A 21981-nucleotide genomic window follows, 5' to 3' on the forward strand; every position below is an offset into this window, starting at 1 on the left:
CGCCCAGGCTGGAATGCAGTGGTGTGATCTTGGCTCACTGCAACCTCCATCTCCTGGGTTCAAGCAATTCTCCTTGCCTCAGCCTCCCTAGTAGATGGGATTACAGGCGCCTGCCACCACGCCCAGCTAATTTTTGTATTTTTAGACGAGATGGGGTTTCACCATGTTGGCCAGGCTGATCTCGAACTCCTGACCTCAAGTGATCCGCCTGCCTCAACCTCCCAAAGTGCTGGAATTACAGGCATGAGCCACTGCGCCCGTTCTGCACCCTGGTTTTTGTTTCCTCTCTAGAGCTTGCCACCTTTTTTGGTGCAAGGTGTCTTAACAGAGTTGCGTCCAGAAGCCTAAGTTCCAGGGAAATGACTCAACTCACCCGCCCAGCAGCCGCCTCCTAGGGTCCTCTGGCCAGAGATGGAGAGTGGGCGTGGGGGCCCATTCGAGCTACTCCCTGGGCCAGCTTCTCTTGTCTGGGCATCACCCCCGAATGCCTGCCCCAGCAGGTTGGGTGCTGGCCCCACAATTGCATTAGAGGTCTGGCCTGAGATGAAACTTCTTTGTTTTTTTTTTTTTTAGATGTAGTCTCGCTCTGTCACCCAGGCTGGAGCGCAGTGGCGCGATCTTGGCTCACTGCAAACTCCGACTCCCGGGTTCAAGCGATTCTTCTGCCTCAGCCCCCCGAGTTGCTGGGATAGTTGCTGCAGACAGTAGCCCGCCACCACGCCTGGCTAACTTTTGTATTTTTAGTAGAGATGGGGTTTCACCATATTGAGCAGGCTGGTCTTGAACTCCTGACCTTGTAATCTGCCCACTTCGGCCTCCCAAAGTTCTGGGGATTACAGGCGTGAGCCACCGCGCCCAGCTGAAGCTTCTCTTTTATTTGGGGCACAGCATGTGGAAAAAATGAAGCTGTGGCATTTGCTGGGGCTGGGTGGAGAGAGCTGGAACTGAATTCCTGACATGCTGTTTCTCCCTCTCTTTTTTAAAAAAATTATTGTGATTTCTATGTGGTTTTAAGAAAAATTCAGTATGGTAGTGTAACTGTGGAATCCATATGATGCTGGAGTTTTTTTTTTTTTTTTTTTGAGACAGAGTCTCGCTCTGTCACCCAGGCTGGAGTGCAGTGGCACGATCTCGGCTCAGTGCAACCTCTGCCTCCTGGGTTCAAGCAATTCTCATGTCTCAGCCTTCCAAGTAGCCGGGATGACAGGTGCCTGCCACCGCGCCTGGCTAATTTTTGTATTTTTAGTAGAGACTGGGTTTCACCATGTTGCCCAGGCCTGTCTCAAACTCCTAACCTCAGGTGATCCACCCATCTCAGCCTCCGAAAGTGCTGGGATGACAGGTGTGAGCACAGCATTACAGCGCCTGGTCCAATGCTGGAGTTTTTAAGAGTATTTTGCCAGCCGGGCGCGGTGGCTCAAGCCTGTAATCCCAGCACTTTGGGAGGCCGAGACGGGTGGATCACGAGGTCAGGAGATCGAGACCATCCTGGCTAACACGGTGAAACCCTGTCTCTACTAAAAATACAAAAAAAAACTAGCCGGGCGAGGTGGCGGGCGCCTGTAGTCCCAGCTACTCGGGAGGCTGAGGCAGGAGAATGGCGTGAACCCGGGAGGCGGAGCTTGCAGTGAGCTGAGATCCGGCCACTGCACTCCAGCCTGGGTGACAGAGCAAGACTCCGTCTCAAAAAAAAAAAAAAAAAAAAAAGAGTATTTTGCCCTAAGTTCTCACTCTTACCACGTGAGCTCTGTGATGGCATTCTTTCATAAATCTGCAAATCGGGAATTGGGAGGAGTACAGTTCATTCCTTGATAAGGATTGTTCCTGGTTCTGATAAGGATTGTCCCTGGTTCTGATAAAGATTGTCTCCTATTCTGATATTGTCTCTGATTCTGATAAAGATTGTCTCTGGTTCTGGTAAAGGTTGTCCCTGATTTGGGAGTCTGTCTTTTGGGGATGGGCCCCACAGGTCTGGGGTGGGTTCCAGGAATCTGATTTTTATTTATTTATCTTTTTTTTGTTTTTTTTTGAGACAAGGTCTCTCTCTGTCATCCAGGCTGGAGTACAGTGGCAAGATCCTAGCTCACTGCAGCCTCAACTTCCTGAGCTGAAGTGATCCTCCCACCTCAGCCTCTTGAGTAGCTGGGACAACAGACGCATGCTACTGTGTCCCACTAATTTTTTTTTTTTTTTAGACTAAGTCTCGCTCTGTTGCCCAGGTTGAATGCAATGGCGTGATCTCGGCTCACGGCAACCTCTACCTCCTGGGTTCAAGTAATTCTCCTGCTTCAGCCTCCTGAGTAGCTGGGATTATAGGCGCCTACTACCAGGCCCAGAGAATTTTTGTATTTTTTTCTTTCTGTTTTTTTTTTTTTTTTTTTTTTTTTGAGCCAGAGACTCGCTCTGTCGCCCAGGGCTGGAGTGCAGTGGCCGGATCTCAGCTCACTGCAAGCTCCGCCTTCCGGGTTTACGCTGCCTCAGCCTCCGGAGTAGCTGGAACTACCGGCGCCCGCCTAATTTGTTGTATTTTTTTTAGTAGAAACGGGGTTTCACCGTGTTAGCTAGGACGGTCTCGATCTCCTGACCTCGCGATCTGCCCGTCTCGGCCTCCCAAAGTGCTGGGATTACAGGCTTGAGCCACTGCGCCTGGCCCTCTTTCTTTTTTTTTGAGACGGAGTCTCGCTCTATCACCAGGCTGGAGTGCAGTGGCCGGATCTCAGCTCACTGCAACCTCCACCTCCCGGGTTCAAGTGATTCTTCTGCCTTGGCCTCCCGAGTAGCTTAAACTACAGGCACGCGCCACCACACCTGGATAATTTTTGTATTTTTAGTAGAGACGGGGTTTCACCATGTTGGCCAGGCTGGTCTCGAGAACTGACCTCGGGATCCGCCCACCTCAGCCTCCCAAAATGCTGGGATTATAGGCGTGAGCCACCACGCCCAGCCTGTCCTAATTTTTTTTTGAGACAGAGTGTTGCTGTGTCACCTGGGCTGGAGTACAGTGGTGCAATCTTGGCTCCCTGCAACCTCTGCCTCCCAGGTTCAAGTGATTCTCTTGCCTTAGCCTCCTGAGTAGCTGGGACTATAGGCGCCTGCCACCATGCCCAGGTAATTTTTGTATTTTTAGTACAGACGGGGTTTCACCATGTTGGCCAGGCTGGTCTCGATCTTGACCTTGTGATTTCCCCACCTTGGCCTCCCAAAGTGCTGGGATTGCAGGTGTGAGTCACTGCGCCCGGCCTTGTCCTGCTAATTATTAAAATATTAGGAGGCAAGGCAGAAGTGAGTTTTGAACCTCTGACCCTCATGACCCTCATGGGTCCTTGCGGGCCATGTCCTTTGGTGTCCGTGTGGCTTTCTCTTTTGGAGGATGGAGGGTACTTCTTTGTTCCCAGGGAGGAACAGGTGGGACACATTTCAGGACACCCATCTAGGGCCTGGCAAGGGCTTAGCGGGATGGGAAGCCTGTCTGGAGAGGGTGAGAGGATGGTCGCGGTCAGAGTTCCCAGGAAACCTCTGACACCTGCGTGGGGTGTGCAGCCAGGCTCTTCCTCCACAGCCTTCATGGTTGCCATGGCAGCAGCCAGGCTTTGCAAAACTCAGAGCTTCCATCCAGGCAAATATGTACAGGAAGCAGGAGCAGGCTGGAGCCAGAGGGTCGTGTAGACACATTCCCTGGAAAAATGATGCAGTCAAGATGATCCCAGGCACTCTCCTCAGTGTGGTCTTTACAGAGAGCAGCTGCTCTGAGAAGTTCCCCTTGGTAAAGCCTTCTGCCTTCCTTTGTCCCTGATTTGGGGACTTCATGTCTCATTAGGTCCAGCTCTTCTCCCTCTTCATTGTATAAACCAAAAAGGCATCAGGCATTTTGACTCAGGCCCACATGAGGGAAGAACACCTTGTAATTTGCCAGATTTTAACTACAGCAATGCAAAAGGAAGTGTGCATGGCCAGGGGCGGGGCTCATGCCTGAAAGGCCAGCGTTTTGGAAGGCAGATCACTTGAGGCCAGGAGTTCAAGACCAGCCTGACCAACATGGCGAAACCCTGTCTTTACTAAAAACACAAAAATTAGCTGGGCATGGTGGCACATGCCTTCAATCCCAGCTACTCAGGAGGCTGAGGCACGGAAATGTCTTGAACCTGCGAGGTGGAGTTTGTAGTGAACCAAGATCACACCACTGCACTCCAGCCTGGGCCACAGAGTGAGACTCTTTCTCCAAAAAAAAAAAAAAAAAAGGCCGGGCATGGTGGCTCACACCTGTAATCCCAACACTTTGGGAGACTGAGGTGGACGAATCACTTGAGATCAGAAGTTCGTGACCTGGTTGGCCAACATGGTGAAACCCTGTCTCTACTAAAAAGACAAAAATTAGCTGTGTGTGGTGGCAGTTGCCTGTAATCCCACTTGGGATGCTGAGGCAGGAGAATTGCTTCAACCTGGGAGGTGGAGGTTGCAGTGAACCAAGATTGCGTCACTGCACTCCACCCTGGGCGACACAGCAAGACCTTGTCTCAAAAAAAAAAAAAAAGAAAAAAGAAGAGGCCGGGCATGGTGGCTCACACCTGCGATCCCAGCACTTTGGGAGGCCCAGGAGTTCAAGACCAGCCTGGGCAGCATAGCAAGACCCTGTCTTTATTATAACAAAACACCCTTTGGGAGGCCAAGGAGGCGGATCACTTGCCCAGGAGTTTGAGATCAGCCTGAGCAACATAGGGAAACCCCGTCTCTACAATAAAACAAAAAAATTAGCTGGACAAAGTGGCATGTGCCTGTGGTTTCAGCTACTCAGGAGGCTGAGGCAGGAGAATCACTGAAGCCTGGGAGGTGGAGGTTGCAGTGAGCTGAGATCATGCCATTGCACTCCAGCCTGGGCAATAAGAGTGAAACTTCCATCTCACAAAAGAAATAAGTAAATAAATAAAGACATAATGATCTTTTTTCTAATCTTTCATTTTTGAAGTGAGACCCTGGCTTACAGCTCTATAATTGGGATTTTGAAGGATTTTGAATTCTTTGTTATGCAGTTGAGATTTTTAGTAAAAGCACTTTCTTTCCCATGGATAAGAGCTTCTCTTTGCTCCTCTCCCTAGCTGCAGGCTGGGCTGACAGCCATCCTTGGGGATCCTGTGGGAATTTGGTGTTCCCCTTATTTTCAGGACATATCCAATGATGATGATGACATGCACCCTGCAGCAGCCGGGATGGCGGACGGGGTCCACCTCCTGGGGTTCTCTGATGAGATTCTCCTTCACATCCTGAGTCACGTCCCCAGCACAGACCTGATTCTGAACGTCCGGCGTACCTGTCGGAAGCTCGCAGCCTTGTGCCTTGATAAGAGCCTCATCCACACCGTGTTGCTGCAAAAGGACTATCAGGTGAGTAGGCATGGGGGCAGGAGATAAGAAACAAGCTAGATCTCAGTCTTTGAGGACTGGGCACAGCCCTGCAGTGGAACCCTGTGTGCTGATGGAAAGGTGGCAGTCACTCCAAGTCCTGACTGGCACTGTCTGCAGGATGCATTGAGGGACAGAAGCAAGGGGCAGAAAAGTGTGGGTGGTATGCCACCTGGGGAGAAGGGTGCAGATGTATGTGTACCTCGTTCTGGGAGGGAACCTAGGGCCTTGGGAGTCGGGGAGAGGGGTTGGAGACTTGCTTTCTGGTGGATCCCTAGGAGTGGAATTGCTGTGTCACAGGAGAGGTGTTGGATGTTTCTTGTAAAGTTAAATATGCAGCTCTCCAGTGGTGCAGTGGGAGGTCACCATTTTACACCCCCCACCAGGATGCGGGAGTTCCAGTTGCTCTGCAGCCTTGTCAACACTTGGTACTGTCAGTTTTTTAAGTTTTAGCCATTCTTTTTTTTTTTTTTTTTTTTTCTTGAGACGGAGTCTCCTTCTGTCACCCAGGCTGGAGTGCAGTGGCATGACCTCGGCTCACTGCAAACTCTGCCTCCCGGGTTCATGCCATTCTCCTGCCTCAGCCTCCTGAGTAGCTGGGACTACAGGCTCCCGCCACCATGCCTGGCTAATTTTTCTTTCTTTTTTTTTTTTTTTTTTGAGACAGAGTCTTGGTCTGTCGCCCAGGCTGGAGTGCAGTGGCCGGATCTCGGCTCACTGCAAGCTCTGCCTCCTGGGTTTACACCATTCTCCTGCCTCAGCCTCCCGAGTAGCTGGGACTACAGGCGCCTGCCACCTCACCTGGCTAGTTTTTTTGTATTTTTTAGTAGAGATGGGGTTTTACCATGTTAGCCAGTATGGTCTCTATCTCCTGACCTTGTGATCCACCTACCTTAGCCTCCCAAAGTGCTGGGATTACAGGCTTGAGCCACTGTGCCCGGTCCGGGCTAATTTTTTGTATTTTTAGTAGATACAGTGTTTCACTGTGGTCTCAGTCACCTGACCTTGTGATCCGCCTGCCTCAGCCTCCCAAAGTGCTGGGATTACAGGCGTGAGCCACTGTGCCTGGCCTGTTTTTTTCTTTTTTCTTTTTTTTTCTTTTTTTTGAGACGGAGTCTTGCACTGTTGCCCAGGCTGGAGTGCAGTGGCGCGATCTCGGCTCACTGCAAACTCCGCCTCTTGGGTTCACGCCATTTTCCTGCCTCAGCCTCCCAAGTAGCTGGGACTACAGGCGCCTGCCACCACGCCCAGGTAAGTTTTTTTTTTGAGACAGAGTCTCACTCTGTCGCGGAGGCTGGAGTGCAGTGGCACTGTGTCGGTTCACTGCAACCTCTGTTTCCTGGGTTCAAGCAATTCTCCTGCCTCAGCCTCCTGAGTAGCTGGGATTACAGGTGTCCACCACCACACCCGGCTAGGTTTTGTATTTTTAGTAGAAACAGGGTTTCACCATGTTGGCCAGACTGGTCTTGTACTCCTGACCTCAGGTGATCTGCCTGCCTCCGCCTCTCAAAGTGCTGGGATTACCGGTGTGAGCCACCGTGCCCGGCCTCTCTCTGCTAATTTTTTGTACTTTTAGTAGCGTTAGCCAGGATGGTCTCGATCTCCTGACCTGGTGATCTCTCCGCCTCCACCTCCCAAAGTGCTGTGATTACAGGCGTGAGCCACCGTGCCCGCCTACCAAACCATTTTCTACCATGGCTGCACCCCTCTACCAGTCCCACTTAGCTGGGTACTCTCGACTCTTGGCTCCAGGTCAGTGTGCGGGCAGGTAGACAGGGAGAGGTGGGGAGCTTCCCTCCCGGTGGAGCCGCTGCCGTAGGGGGAGTGTGCGCACTGAGGGTTGGAGACCCCTGGGTGCCTTCAGCCCTTTCCTTCCTCTCCCTGCCCTGCCCTGCCCCTGTCCCGCAGGCGAGCGAGGACAAGGTGAGGCAGCTGGTAAAGGAGATCGGCCGGGAGATCCAGCAGCTGAGCATGGCTGGCTGCTACTGGCTGCCTGGCTCCACCGTGGAACACGTGGCCCGCTGCCGCAGCCTGGTGAAGGTGAACCTCTCGGGCTGCCACCTCACCTCCCTGCGCCTCTCCAAGATGCTCTCGGCCCTGCAGCACCTGCGCTCGCTGGCCATCGACGTGAGCCCCGGCTTCGACGCCAGCCAGCTGAGCAGTGAGTGCAAGGCCACGCTGAGCCGCGTGCGGGAGCTCAAGCAGACGCTGTTCACGCCCTCGTACGGCGTGGTGCCCTGCTGCACCAGCCTGGAGAAGCTGCTGCTCTACTTCGAGATTCTGGACCGCACACGCGAGGGCGCCATCCTCTCGGGCCAGCTCATGGTGGGCCAGAGCAACGTGCCGCACTACCAGAACCTACGGGTCTTCTATGCGCGCCTGGCCCCCGGCTACATCAACCAGGAGGTGGTGCGGCTCTACCTGGCTGTGCTTAGTGACCGCACGCCTCAGAACCTCCACGCCTTCCTCATCTCCGTCCCCGGCAGCTTCGCGGAGAGCGGAGCCACCAAGAACCTCCTGGACTCCATGGCGCGCAACGTCGCGCTGGATGCCCTGCAGCTGCCCAAGTCCTGGCTGAATGGCTCTTCTCTCCTGCAGCATATGAAATTCAACAACCCGTTCTACTTCAGCTTCAGCCGCTGCACCCTGTCGGGCGGCCATCTGATCCAGCAGGTCATCAACGGCGGGAAGGACCTGCGGAGCCTGGCCAGCCTGAACCTCAGCGGCTGCGTCCACTGCCTGTCCCCAGACTCGCTGCTCCGCAAGGCGGAGGACGACATCGACAGCAGCATCCTGGAGACGCTGGTGGCGTCCTGCTGCAACCTGCGCCACCTGAACCTCTCGGCCGCCCACCACCACAGCTCGGAGGGCCTGGGCCGCCACCTCTGCCAGCTCCTGGCCCGGCTGCGTCACCTGCGCTCCCTCTCCCTGCCTGTCTGCTCCGTCGCCGACTCCGCGCCGCGCGCCGACCGTGCGCCCGCCCAGCCGGCCATGCACGCAGTGCCGCGCGGCTTTGGCAAGAAAGTGCGCGTGGGCGTGCAGTCCTGTCCCAGCCCCTTCTCCGGCCAGGCGGGCCCCCAGCCTTCCTCGGTGTTCTGGTCTCTGCTGAAGAACCTGCCCTTCCTGGAACACCTCGAGCTGATCGGGTCCAATTTCTCCTCAGCCATGCCGCGCAACGAGCCCGCCATCCGCAACTCGCTCCCGCCCTGCAGCCGCGCGCAGAGCGTCGGGGACTCGGAGGTGGCCGCCATTGGCCAACTGGCCTTCCTGCGGCACCTGACGCTCGCACAGCTGCCCAGCGTCCTTACGGGCTCCGGGCTGGTCAGTATCGGCCTGCAGTGCCAGCAGTTGCGGTCCCTGTCGCTGGCCAACCTGGGCATGATGGGGAAGGTGGTGTACATGCCCGCGCTCTCAGACATGTTGAAGCACTGCAAGCGGCTGAGGGACCTCAGGTGAGGTGGCCGCGGGGACCTCCCGGGCCTCTGCTGGAGGCTGGCGGAGGGAAGTGGGGCGTTTGTGTGGAGCTTGCAGGCAGCGCTGCCGCAGGCCTGCCCTCCAGGAGCCCAGAGGCTGGGGCGGGGCCTCGCCGCGTGCCACGTCGGTCTCAGGGGGCTCGGGGGAGAGCGGCATCTGGAGGAGCCGGGGGTACAGGAGGCGGATGTCTGAGCTTAGCATCCTTACTCCTGATCGTGTTTGAGTGATTGCCCGGCCCTACTGTGAGTCATCCTGTGTAGTCTTCTCACGAGCCTGCCAGGTGTGTTATTGTTGCCACTCGGCAGAGCTAGTAGGTGGGAGAGTCAGGATTCGAACCCAGGTCTTTCTGACCTGACTTCGCAATGCAATTCCTTTTTTTTTTTTTTTTAATTTAAATTTTATTTATTTATTTATTTTTGAGACAGGGTCTCGCTCTGTTATCCAAGCTGGAGTGCAGTGGCGCCATCATAGCTCACTGCAGCCTCAACCTCCTGGGCTCAATTAATCCTGCTGTCTCAGCCTCCCGAGTAGCTGGGACTACAGGCATATGCCATCATGCCTGGCTATATATATATTTTTAAAATTTTGTAGAGACAAGGTCTCACTATGTTGCCCAGACTTTTCTCGGACTCCTGAGCTCAAGCAATCCTCACCTCAGCCTCCCAAAGTGCTGGTGCTGGGATTGCAGGTGTGAGCCACTGCACTTGGCCTCTATCTTTGCTTTTTTTTTTTTTTTTGAGATAGAGTCTCACTCTACACACCCAGGCTGGAGTGCAGTGGCGTGATCTTGGTTCACTGCAACCCCTGCCCCCGGGTTCAAGCGATTCTCCCACCTCAGCCTCCCGAGCAGCTGGGACTACAGGTGTGCACCACCATACCTGGCTAATTTTTTTGTATTTTTAGTAGAGACAGGGTTTCGCCGGGTTGGCCAGGCTGGTCTCGAACTCCTGACCTCAGGTGATCCGCCTGCCTTGGCCTCCCAAACTTCTGGGATTACAAGGCATAAGTCACCACGTCTGGCAAGGTAGATGCTTTCTGGGTCAGTAAGCACCATGTGAAGAAACCCCGGAGACTTGGAAATTGTGCCTTGGACCCTCTGAACCGACTGCCAGAGAACATCAAGTGGAGGATCTCTTGAGCCCAGGAGTTCGAGGCCAGCCTGGGCAACATTGCCAGACCCCAACTCTACAAAAAATAAAAAGAAGTCGCAGGGTGTGGTGGTGCGTGCCTGTAGTCCCAGCTACTCAGGCAGCTGAGGTGGGAGATCACCTGAGCCTGGGAGGTTGGGTTGAGGCTGCAGTGAGCTGTGATTGTGCCACTGCATTCCAGTCTGGGAAACAGAGCAAGACTCTGTTGGTCAAAAAAAGAAAAGAAAAGAAAATTACCCGAAAGGTAGTGAAGGCCTTGAGCCTCAGTACTACAAGGGACTAGGTGGGGGAGAAAGTGGAGGCAGGACTTAGATGAGTGAGTTGGTGTCTCTGTGATTCCTTAGCTGGTGGGGTGGGTGGTGGGTACATGAAGTCATGCTCCAGCCTAAGGGGCACGTGGGCACGTGTCATTCTCCCCAGAATAGTTAGCATTCACTTTGTGCCTTTGCTGAGAGCCATGCACTGAGCCCATCTTCCCTGCCATAATCTGCTGAGGTTGCAGCCTTGATCATTCCTGTTTCCCAGATGGGGCTGTGGGAGCTCAGGGGCAGTTGAGTCTCTCGCAAACACCAGAGCTTGACCTTGGCCCTGGAGCCATGCAGAGTAGAGATAAGGGGCCTCTTGTAAATCTCCACTGTCCCGCAGAAGGCATGGCAGGAAGTGGCCGGGTCTGCTGGGGAGCAGCAGAGCTGGAGGCTCACACCCTGGAGCCTTCCAGGGCCCTGCAGCCAGCTGGGCGCCGCCCTCCCTCTCGGCCTGCTCCCACTGCAGACCTGTTAGGGTTGGGTTGAGAAGCCCAGGATCAAACCCAGGACTCCAAATGGCAGAGCAGATTGCTAGAAGCCTCTGTATTTCCTGTCTGGTGGAGGCACCAGGCCCTGGATCGGCCCCTTTTCTAGAAGCCTCTGTATTTCCTGTCTGGTGGAGGCACCAGGCCCTGGCTCGACGGCTTTGATTCTGAGCTTGAGCCGGTGCGGGGCTCCGTGCTTGGGGAGCGGGGTGGTTGTTCATGCTCTGACCCAGGCATCCTGGAGACCGTTGCTTTGAGAACCAGACTGGTGACTTTTCAGAATCTCCCTGCTTTAGAAATTTGACTCAAAATGCATGTAAATTTTGGACTTTCCCCACTTTTTTTTTTTTTTTTCTTTAAATGGTCTCATTCTGCCTCCCAGGCTGGTGTGCAGTGGCATGATCACAGCTCACTGCAGCCTCGACCTCCTCTGGCTCAGGTGATCCTCCCACTTCAGCCTCCCGAGTAGCTGGGACTACAGGCACACACGACCATGCCCAGCTATTTTTTTTGTATTTTTTGTAGATATGGGGTCTTGCTATGTTGCCCGGGCTGGTCTTGAATTCCTGGGCTCAAGTGATCCTCCTGCCTGGACTGCCCAGAGGGCTGGGATCACAGGTGTGAGCCACCATGCCCAGTCCAGAGGGTCTGTTAAGGGTCTCCTAGTTGATGGGCCTAAACCAAGCCCTGAGTCCAGGCTGAGGTCTGGCCTGGGAGAGTTGCTTTGGCATCCTCAGCTCATAGGTGGCCTTTAGCTGTGGAAACAGGTGAGCACATGCATTGGGCTGGGGCACACGTGGCAAGGATTGGCCAGGAAGAGGAAAAAGAATGTGGAAGGGAGACCGAGCAGGGGCTGTCAGCAAGGGAGGCACCGGCTGGAGGGAGGGGTGTTCCAGAAGCAAGAGGCAGAGGTGATGGCTGCTGCCGTGGGTGGAGGGGACCTTTGGGCTCATGTGACCTTTGCCAGGTGCTTTTCCCGGGTGTACAGGTCTTGACCCCTTTGATATTCTCAACAACCTATGAGTGTCAACGCAGTTGTACCCGCTTTATGGATGAAGAAAGGAAGGCCCAGAGAGTGCACGAACTTGCCCAGGTCGCACGGCTGCTTTCTCTAGCCTCCTGGGGTGAGGGGGATTTCATGGTCCCCGATGGCCCCCAGGGTCTGGGACGGGATCGCTGGGGCCAAGGGCCTTCCTCAGGAGCAGGGCCATGGAGGCAGCTTGGAGAGGCCTGCGGGCCCCAGGGTCAGTGGGTCGTATGGGCCAGCCTAAGAGCCTGACCCTGCTCATAATGCCATCTCCGTGCACAAACTCCAGCCTGTGCCCAGCAGCCCCTGAGAACCACGTCTGCTCTGAGCTGGGTACTGCCTGTTCAGAACAGACGCTGGTTCCCAGACGCTGCCAGCTGGCCCCGTTCCTCTGGATTCCTGCCTTCTGCGGCAAGGGAGCCCAGGGACGCTGCAGTGAAAGGAGCAGGTGGCACTCGCTTGCCCGTGGGCAGGAGCTGTGCAGAGGAAACGGCGCTGGGACCCCTGGAGGCTGGCACGGTGCTCCGAGGCTGCATCCTGGGGCGGCTGGAGTCTCTTTAGTGGCAGAGCTTGGAATCCCAGGCCAGCCGGCTGCTGCCACTGGCAGCGCCCACACCGTGACCCGCAGCTTTGTGCCTGCCGGGGCTCCTGGCAGAGAGGAGGTGGTGCAGGAAGGAGTCGCTCTGGCTGGGGCTTGGACACACCTCAGTAGTAAGGGGATTACAAATTGGACAGAAAAGGCACCTTCTTTCCCCAGACCAACTCACCCCTGCTTGCGGTGGAGGGTGGGGGAGCATGTTACCCTGAGTCACCCGGGCTGCTGTGATCGGGACCAGGGCAGCATCTGGGCAGAAGCGGACCATCCTTTTCAGAGCCAGGCCCTGGAGCCACCCCAGGGACACCTCAGAGGCCTGGTTGCTGCTCTCACGGCCCGTGTGGTGGGTGGCCAGCTGGGAGCCCCTGTACTGCGAGCTCAGCGCCTTTCATGCCCACAGAGTCACCAGGAGACCCAGGTGCCCCCTTGGGGAGCAGGATGGGGAGGCTGGATCCTCACTCAAAGGTGAGGCCTGGCACAGTGGGAGCCTTTTCCTCATCCCCATCCTCCCTGCAGATGCTGCCGGTCACTCGAGTCCTGGGTGCCATGCCCTAGGTGGCGTGCCATGGGAGCCTGGGAAGCTTTAGGCGTGCCAGGCCCCTTGCCTGACCAGTCACTCCTATGGGCCTGCCACGTCCTGAACACCTGTGACAGGTGACTTCCTCCGGGGCGGAAGAATGTGGATGTGGTTATCTAGTGGAAAAAAGTTTTTTTTCATGCTCTGCTGACTTGGTTTTTAACCCCCGAGGCTCGAGTCGCCCTGGGGCGGGTAGTGCGGATCCACATCGCCACCTAGTGACCACACGACGGCAGCCGTCCTTGCCCAACGCCCTGTTTCCATCTCCTGCTGTCTGGAGCCTCCTGCTTTTGCTTTGGAGAGAAATCCAGAGGTGACTTTACAGCTCAGCAGATGCGGTGCCTGCACCATCTTTTTTACCCCTCCCGGTTTCCCACCTTCAGGTCTGCAAAGGGATGTTTTAGGATTTTTTTAGGGAGAGGTGGTATTTAAAATACATTTTAATGAAAACACTTTATTACTATCTTTAAATAAAAACAGTTTGAATAGCTTAACCAAACAAATTTAGAAAAATAAAGACAATTTGGACGTTTTATTATTTATTTAATTTTATTTATTTATTTTTTGTGTGAGACAGAGTCTCGCTCTGTCACCCAGGCTGAAGTGCAATGGCGCGATCTCAGCTCACTGCAACATCTGCCTCCCGGGTTCAAGCACTTCTCCTGCCTTAGCCTCCCTGGTAGCTGGGATAATGGGCATGCCCCACTACGCCCAGCTAATTTTGTTTTTTTGTGTTTTTTTTGAGATGGAGTTTCACTCTTGTTGCCCAGGCTGGAGTGCAATGGTGCTATCTCGGCTCACTGCAACCTCCGCCTCCCGGGTTCAAGCGATTCTCCTGCCTCACCCTCCCGAGTAGCTGTGATTCCAGGTGTGTGCCACCATGAGCAGCTAATTTTGTGTTTTTAGTAGAGATGGGGTTTTTCCATGTTGGTCAGGCTGGTCTCAAACTCCCGACCTCAGGTGATCCGCCCTCCTCTGCCTCCCAAAGTGCTGGGATTACAGGCATGAGCCACCGCACCTGGCCCACCTGGCTAATTTTATATTTTTAGTAGAGACAGGGTTTTGCCATTTTGGCCAGTCTCGAACTCCTGACCTCAGGTGATGCACCTGCTTCGGCATCCCAAAGTGCTGGGATTATAGGCGTGAGTCACCGAACCTGGCTGAGAATTTCTACTTAAATCAATTTAAAAAATTAACTGCCAGGCATGGTGGCTCACGCCTATAATCCTACACTTTGGGAGGCTGAGGCAGGAGGACTGCTTGAGCTCAGGAGTTTGAGACCAGCCTGGGCAACATAGTGAGACCCCCATATACACACACACACACACACACACACACACACACAAAGTAGATAACCAGTCTCATGAGCCACACTTCCTGTATTCTTTTTTTTTTTTGAGACAGAGTCTCGCTCTGTCACCCAGGCTGGAGTGCAGTGGCCGGATCTCAGCTCACTGCAAGCTCTGCCTCCCAGGTTTATGCCATTCTCCTGCCTCAGCCTCCCAAGTAGCTGGGACTACAGGCGCCCGCCACCTCGCCCGGCTAGCTTTTTTGTATTTTTTAGTAGAGACGGGGTTTCACTGTGTTAGCCAGGATGGTCTCGATCTCCTGACCTCGTGATCCACCCATCTCGGCCTCCCAAAGTGCTGGGATTACAGGCTTGAGCCACCACGCCCGGCCTCCTGTATTCTTTAAAAAAACAGTTTTTTGGCTGGGCGCGGTGGCTCACGCCTGTAATCCTAGCACTTTGGGAAGCCGAGGTGGGCATATCATGAGGTCAGGAGATTGAGACCATCCTGGCTAACACAGTGAAACCCTGTCTCTACTAAAAGTACAAAAAATTAGCCGAGTGTGGTGGTGGGTGCCTGTAGTCCCAGCTGCTTGGGAGGCTGAGGCAGGAGAATGACGTGAACCTGGGAGGTGGAGCTTGCAGTGAGCCGAGATGGCGCCACTGCACTCCAGCCTGGACAACAGAGCGAAACTGTCGCTCTGTCATCCAGCTTGGAGTGCAGTGTTACAATCCTAGCTCTCACTGCAGCCTCGATGTCCTGGGCTCAAGTGATCCTCCCACCTCAGCTTCCCGAGTAGCTGGGAGTAGAGGTGTGCACCACCATGCCTGGATAATTTTTGTACTTTTTGTAGAGCTAGTCTCTCATTATGTTGCCCAGGCTGTTCTCAAACTCCTGGGCTCAAGTGATCCTCCCGCCTTGGCCTCCTGAAGGGCTGGGATTACTGGTGTGAGCCTCCAGGCCCGGCCCTGCCTTGGTCTTTTTGTGTCACCTACCAGGGATGGGTCTCCGTGCCTGTGGCGCCTTCTGCTGTGGCTGTCTGGCTGTCCTCAGCATCTGTGCTAGGGTCCTGGGGCTCCCAGGACAATTGATCACAAACTGAGTAGCTTAATGCAACAGCTATTTACTGTCTCATGATTCTGGAGCCCAGAGGCCCAAAATCAGGCTGTGGGCAGGGGTGGTGCCTTCTGACGATGGTAAGGAGGAACTCAGGTGCCTGCTGGCCACGCCTGGTGCTGCTTGGCTGGTGGACACATGGCCCCAGTCTCTGCCTTTGTAGTGACCTGGCCGCCTTCTGTCTGTGTCTGGGTATCTCTGTGCCTTCACCTGCCCTTATGAGGAACCCAGTCATTGGATTTAGAGCCCCCGTTAGGCAGGATGTTTCCTTATCTTAACTCCCTTGCATCTACAACGAACCTGCATCCACATAAGGCCACACCCTCGGGTCCCATGGTGAGGACTCCTGCATAGTGTGTGTGTGGGGGGGCGTGTTGTAGCTCAACCCACACTAGCCCCTCCCCATTCTCCTCCAGCTGCTCTCCCTCCACCCCCGGAGCTCCTGGCAGCCCCTGAAGTCACGTGAGTTCTCTTCCAGCCTCTCTGCTCCCTCTTGATTCTTATCTCAGAGGCTCAGTGCACCCCACGGCCTGCCACAGTCCAGGTCTTGCCCAGTCCCACAGCCTGGTTCTCCAAGGGCCCCTGGACCTGTCCTCAGCAGTGCCGTATCCCCACATCTGCCACTGCTCCTCGAGCCTGTCCTGCTTTCCGTCTGCATGGATGGACTCCCCAGGAAGGATCTAGAATGTCATCCCCTACTTTCCTTTCCCAAGTCCTCCCCTTCCCCCTGGGTTCTCCCATCTTGGTCTCTGTCACTGTAGCCTTGGTGTGGACTTGTGGGGCCTCCTCCCTGCCCTGTGACCCGGCCCTGCCCTGGCTGCCAACCTCTTAATTTGGCCTCACTCCCCTCGGCCTCCTGCTTTGGCCCTGCAGCCGTCCAGCGCTGTCTTCCCATCTGTCGTAGCTGGAGTGGCCCCCACCTGGCTGAGGTTCCTGCCCACCCCACCCCCGCTCCCAGATCTCCCGCCCTCTCCCCCCCTCCCCACCTCCCGGATTACTGCCCTCTCTCATGGTGTTCAGTCCCCATCTGCCTCCCCGTCCAGTTGAGCTTCCCAAGGGCAGGGGCCACACGCGGGGTCCTCTTTGCATCTGCTACCCAGCACGCCAGTGTTTGAGGAAGACGGGGTGCCTGGGAGTCAGTGGGGTGCACCAGGCCGGCTGCGGACACAGATGCCTATGACCTTGGCTGGTGACTCAAAGCTGGGCTCTGTAGACACCGGCTGGCTGCTTGCATCAGGCCCACCGGGTCACCTCCAAATCAGATCTCCAAGGGGGACCCTGGGGTTCTGCGTCGGCACCCAGTACTCCAGGGGACAGTGGTATGGGGTGGGTGTGGGAACAGCCAGGCTGGGCCCCAGGCCAGGAAGCTTCCACTGGCAGCACCTCCAGGCGCCCAGCTGGCCTGGCCTGCCAGCCCCTCCCTCGGGCCTCACAGCTGCCCTCTCTCCCCGCAGGCTGGAGCAGCCCTACTTCAGTGCCAACGCCCAGTTCTTCCAGGCGCTGAGCCAGTGCCCCTCACTACAGCGCCTGTGCCTGGTCTCCCGCAGCGGCACCCTCCAGCCCGATGCCGTGCTGGCCTTCATGGCTCGCTGCCTACACGTCGTCATGTGCCACCTGTTCACCGGGGAGTCCCTTGCCACCTGCAAGAGCCTGCAGCAGTCGCTTCTCCGCAGGTGAGTGATGTGGGTTGCGTACAGCTTCAGGGGCTGCAGACATCACCAGCATCCCATGACCTGGTCCCCAGCCCTCACCGAGTGCCTACCAGGGATTTCTTGGAATTGACGAGCACCAGGCAGTGACAGGGTGAAAGCAAGGGGTTTGGTCTCCCACGCGTGGCCCAGCCTCTCCTTGAGCACTCCCTAGCCACGTGGTAAATTTTCTAGATAGTTCAAGCTCTCCTCTCCCACAAGTACAAAAGTCTTCTTCTTTCTTCTTCTTCGAGTCTGAGTCTCACTGTGTTGCCCAGGCTGGAGGGCAGTGGCAAAATCTTGGCTCACTGCAACCTTTGCCTCCTGGGTTGAAGCGATTCTCCTGCCTCGGCTTCCCGAGTAACTGGGACTACAGGCGTGTGCCACCAGTGTGTATTTTGTATTTTAGTAAAGACGCAGTTTCACCATGTTGGTCAGGCCGGTCTCGAACTCCCGACCTCAGGTGATCTGCCTGCCTCGGCCTCCCAAAGTGCTGGGATTACAGGCGTGAGCCACCGCACCCGGCCTGCAACCATCTTTTAACTCTGGATTTTTCACATCCCTGCACATTGTTTAGATCTAGAAGCAGTGGTTACTTGGGCAGTTGTGGATAAAAGCGGTAGATGTAACAGAGAACCCTTCCTTCTCCCTCTCCTCGCCACCCTTTCTGGAAGGCCCACGTGCTCTGGCCCCTCTTCCCTGAGCTAGCTAGCATGTCCACTTCCCCTCGTGACAGGGCATCCTGGAGTTTGATGCGCTGCTGCTGAGCAGGAACTCAGGTGAGCACCTAGAATTGAACACAAGTCAGGAGGAGGCGATTCCTGGAGAGAGCTAGAGCTTCGCAGGTGGTCTGGGGAGTGACGCATTTAAAGACCTCTCAGGAGGATGGGCTGAGTGCTGAAGTGAGCAGGACTCCGGAGAGAGGCGTGCGCCCGGCCAAGGGGGCAGCAGGACATGAATGCCCTGAGTGTTCGTGTCCCTGCAGGTGGGGAGAGGTGACAGGAAGGAGGCCCCAGCTGTTCACAGAGTTGCGAGAAGAGCCACCAGCCAGGAGGTCTCGAGCCATTGGGTCCCAACAGCCCTGCTGGCCAGACTCTGGAGCAGTCTGTTGGCCTTGTGGTTTGCCGCTGGCTTTCTCAGGAATAACCCTGGTTGGGGTTTCCCCCTCTCTGGTTGTAAAAACAACTTATGTTTATAGTACTTTTTAAAAATTTAGACTATGCATCAACTTTTTTTTTTTTTTTTTTGAGAGAGTCTCACTCTGTCGTCCAGGCTAGAGTACAGTGGCGGGACCTCAGCTCACTGCAACCTCTGCTTTCTAGGTTCAAGCGATTCTTCTGCCTCAGCCTCCTGAGCAGCTGGGATTATAAGTGTGCACCACTATACCTGGCTAATTTTTGTATTTTTGTATTTATTTATTTTTTTTCTGAGACAGAATCTTGCTCTGTCGCCCAGGCTGGAGTGCAGTGGCGCGATCTTGGCTCACTGCAAGCTCCCCCTCCCGGGTTCACGCCATTCTCCTGCCTCAGCCTCCCAAGTAGCTGGGACTACAGGTGCCACCTGGGACTACAGTGCCACCACGCCTGGCTAATATTTTGTATTTTTTTTTAGTAGAGACGGGGTTTCACTGTGTTGGCCAGGATGGTCTCGATCTCCTGACCTTGTGATCCACCCGCCTCGACCTCCCAAAGTGCTGGGATTACAGGCGTGAGCCACCACACCCGGCCTAATTTTTGTATTTTTGGTAGAGATGGGGTTTCACCATGTTGCCCAGGCTGGTCTCGAACTCCTGACCTTAGGTGATCCACTCACCTCAGCCTCCCAAGGTGCTGGGATTACAGGCATGGCCAACATCAACCTATTTTTAAGTGAAGGTTTCCCAACAGTGAAAGCTGCCAATTTTCCCTGGAGAATCAGCTGGAGATAGGGTTCTCATGTTGTTTTGTAATCTAATTTTTAAAAATGTAACACTACACCGTAGAGTCTTCTTATGTCAGTAAATAAAGCCCGAAGTGATTGTTCTCAGTGCTGGCCTGATGGCCCTCAATTGGGTGTCTGGGTGGTCAGCCCTGGCTCATGGCTCTTATGGAAAACACGGTCAGTGTGTCCTTGACTTTGCTTTGGATCTTGTCTTTGCCTGCAGTGGAACCAGCGGGGCAGCCTGGGTGGTGGCCGGAATGTTCCAGTTTAGCCCCTTGGCTCTGCTTCCTCACACCTTAGCATCGTTGTGCTGTGAGCTGGATGTGACGCCTGCTGATGTGTTCCCCCTTTTAGGAGGGCTGAGTGGGTCACAGGCTCCAAAGGGCTTAGCCGAGTGGGCTTGGGGACAGGCGGTAGCTGTTGGGGGAAGGGGCACACTGTGCTCTGTGAGGCCGTGGTACCCAGAGGCCAAAGCTGGCTTTTCTCAGGTGTGGGGGATGCAGGCAGCTCTGCCCTGTCAGCTGCGGGAAGAGCCTCGGGCCTTCTCCCCCAATACGCTTGCGGCTGGACTCCACTCACAGGCCCTCCAGCCAGTGGGCGGCTGCGACTGCGCACCCAGAGCCGCCACCTCCTGCGTGGGTGTGTTTTGTTGAAGGGACTTGGGAGTGGGTGTTGCCTGTCTTCTGTGGCCTGTGAGTCTGGGGCCCTAAGACCCAGCCCACGTGGGGCCGTCTCAGCTCTGCAGGGGTGTGGCTTTTCCTGCAGCGATGGGGACTGGCTCTGGGAGTTCTCTGTTTGCCTGCTGCAGGGGAGAACTCCACAATCCCCAAGCAGTTCAGGACGGCTGCGCTCATGACGGGGTGGCCCCCGGCCCCACCCTCGAAGGCCTCCTGCTCCGATGAGCCTGCTTTTCCTTCTGGTCCTCAGAATCCTCTCTGCATGGCGCTGCAGGTGGGTTGGTTGGACGTGGCACCGGATGCCAGCCCCTGCTTTGAGCTGCTCTCCTCCATTTACCTACTGCCTGTGGCCGGCTCCGGGAGCTTCTCCTCTGGCCTCCTGGGTTGACCTGCACCTGCGTGTTTCTTAGGCAAGTCTGATGATCTAAGGTGGATGCAGGAAGCTCTTTGCGTTCTCCGGTTGGACGGTCTGTTTTTTGAAGGCTGGTGCTCCATAGCTCTTCTTTGGTGTTTTTGTGTCCTCAGGCACAAGCTGAGCCCGGCGCTGAGCTCGCAGGTGGCCCCAGAGGGCGCTGGTGGCACGCAGGTGCCTGGGAGAGCCCTTGATCACCCATGCTTGCTGCGTGGTGTTTGAGAGCAGCCCCAGGACTTGCTGGGCAGAAGCCGTACCCATCCCTCTGTGCCAGTCCCTCTGTGACCCCCTCCCCGCCCCTGTGTCCCGCACCTGGCGCAGCGCTCGGGCCTGTGGTGGGACCCACGTCGCACTTGCTGCCAACAGAGTGGGATGAGGGTGTTGAGGCTTCCGTGTTCGCAGTGTACCTCCCTTGTGTGCCCCTCCAGGGTGCCTGCCTGGGCCCCCTGGTGCCTCTGTCCTGTGCATTCTGTCTGCTCCAGGCACTGCGTCTTGGCTCTTGCTCAAGCCTCACCTGTGAGGTCAGTGCTATCAGCTCCAGTTTACAGATGGAGAAATGAGCAATGAGGCAGGGAGTGAGTGCTGGAGGGATGGGAGTTCACGCCTAGAAGAGGAGACGGGCCATGTCGGGGGCCGTGCGGGGCTATCCAAGGCCGAGGGGGCCTCCGTGGGAACCTCCAGGCTCCGTGCTGGGCAGGCCCTGTCAGGATCTTCTGCAGATGACAGGGTCACAGCATTGCAGGGACCTCTGTGCTCACATAGGCTGGATTCCCCCAGGACTGCTGAAAGCCTTTCTCTGCCCACCCTGCTGGCAGTCAGATACCACCCCAAAGCCAGGTGGGAGAGGCTGCGTCCACAGACGCCTGTACCACAGCTTCCTCGTAGCTTTGGTGCCTGTGCCTGGCTCCACGCTGGCCCCAATCACAGCAGTGTGGCCCAAGCCGCAGGTCCCAGCTGACCTGCAGACAGGGTCTGACTGGCCTTCCCCAGACTTTCCAGCCCAGGGCACCTATGGACCTAGCAGTCAGTGTCAGCCCTGCAGCTCTGGCCTTTGCAGCTGCGCCCAGGGCCCAGCAGGTGGCGCTGGGGCTCCCGGGAACCGGCCGCAGGCCCCGCCCCCTATTCTGCACCCAGGGCGCGGGAGGAGGAGGAGCACCGATTTGTTGTCGCTTTTCCTGACGCTTTTCTCTTTCTAATCTTTTTTCCTGCCTGGAGGATTATGGAGCCAGAGGGAGGACCTGGCCCTGGGCTGTTGTGCAGCTCACCTGCCCCGTCCGCTGGGTGGACTGGGGTCTCAACCGTCTCTCTGTGTCTCAGCCTGCAGGGCCAGCCAGTGGGCCAGTGGCGTGGCTGCCGACAGACCTGTCGCTGGTAACCTGTCGCTCGTGATGGTGCTGACTCTTTATGGCCAGCACCCTCCTGTCCCTGACAGACTCACCTTCACACACGGCTGTGTATCGGCCACCATCTCTTCTTTTTCTTTCTTTTTCTTTTTTTAGAGACAGGGTCTCTCTCTGTTGCCCAGGCTGGAGTGCAGTGGTGCAATCACAGCTCACTGCAGCGTTGACCTCCCAGGCTCAAGTGATCCTCCTGCTTCAGCCTCCTCAGTACCTGGTACTACAGGTGCATGCCACCACTCCCGGCTAATTTTTAAAATTTTTTTTGTAGAGATGGAGTCTCCCTATGTTGCCCAGGCTGGTCTTCCTTTTTTTTTTTTTTTTTTTTTTTTTTTTTTTTGACACAGAGTTTTGCTCTTGTTTCCCAGGCTGGAGTGCAGTGGCACGATATTGGCTCACTGCAACCTCCGCCTCCTGGGTTCTACTGATTCTCCTACCTCAGCCTCTGGAGTAGCTGGATTATAGGCATGCGCCA

At 55.6% G+C, this 21981-nt stretch overlaps 1 protein-coding gene across 1 annotated transcript in view; it reads left to right on the plus strand.

The window, feature by feature from the left end:
* Positions 1–21981, plus strand: part of FBXL18 (F-box and leucine rich repeat protein 18) — a 33762-nt gene that overhangs the window by 6331 nt on the left and 5450 nt on the right. Inside the window, exons 2-4 of the mRNA XM_008018774.3 lie at positions 5160–5378; positions 7305–8848; positions 16867–17085. Of these exons, the coding sequence (XP_008016965.1) occupies positions 5160–5378; positions 7305–8848; positions 16867–17085 (1982 nt within the window). The remainder of the gene's footprint in view (positions 1–5159; positions 5379–7304; positions 8849–16866; positions 17086–21981) is intronic.

This window comes from Chlorocebus sabaeus, chromosome 28 (assembly GCF_047675955.1).
Source record: "Chlorocebus sabaeus isolate Y175 chromosome 28, mChlSab1.0.hap1, whole genome shotgun sequence".
NCBI lineage: Eukaryota > Metazoa > Chordata > Mammalia > Primates > Cercopithecidae > Chlorocebus > Chlorocebus sabaeus.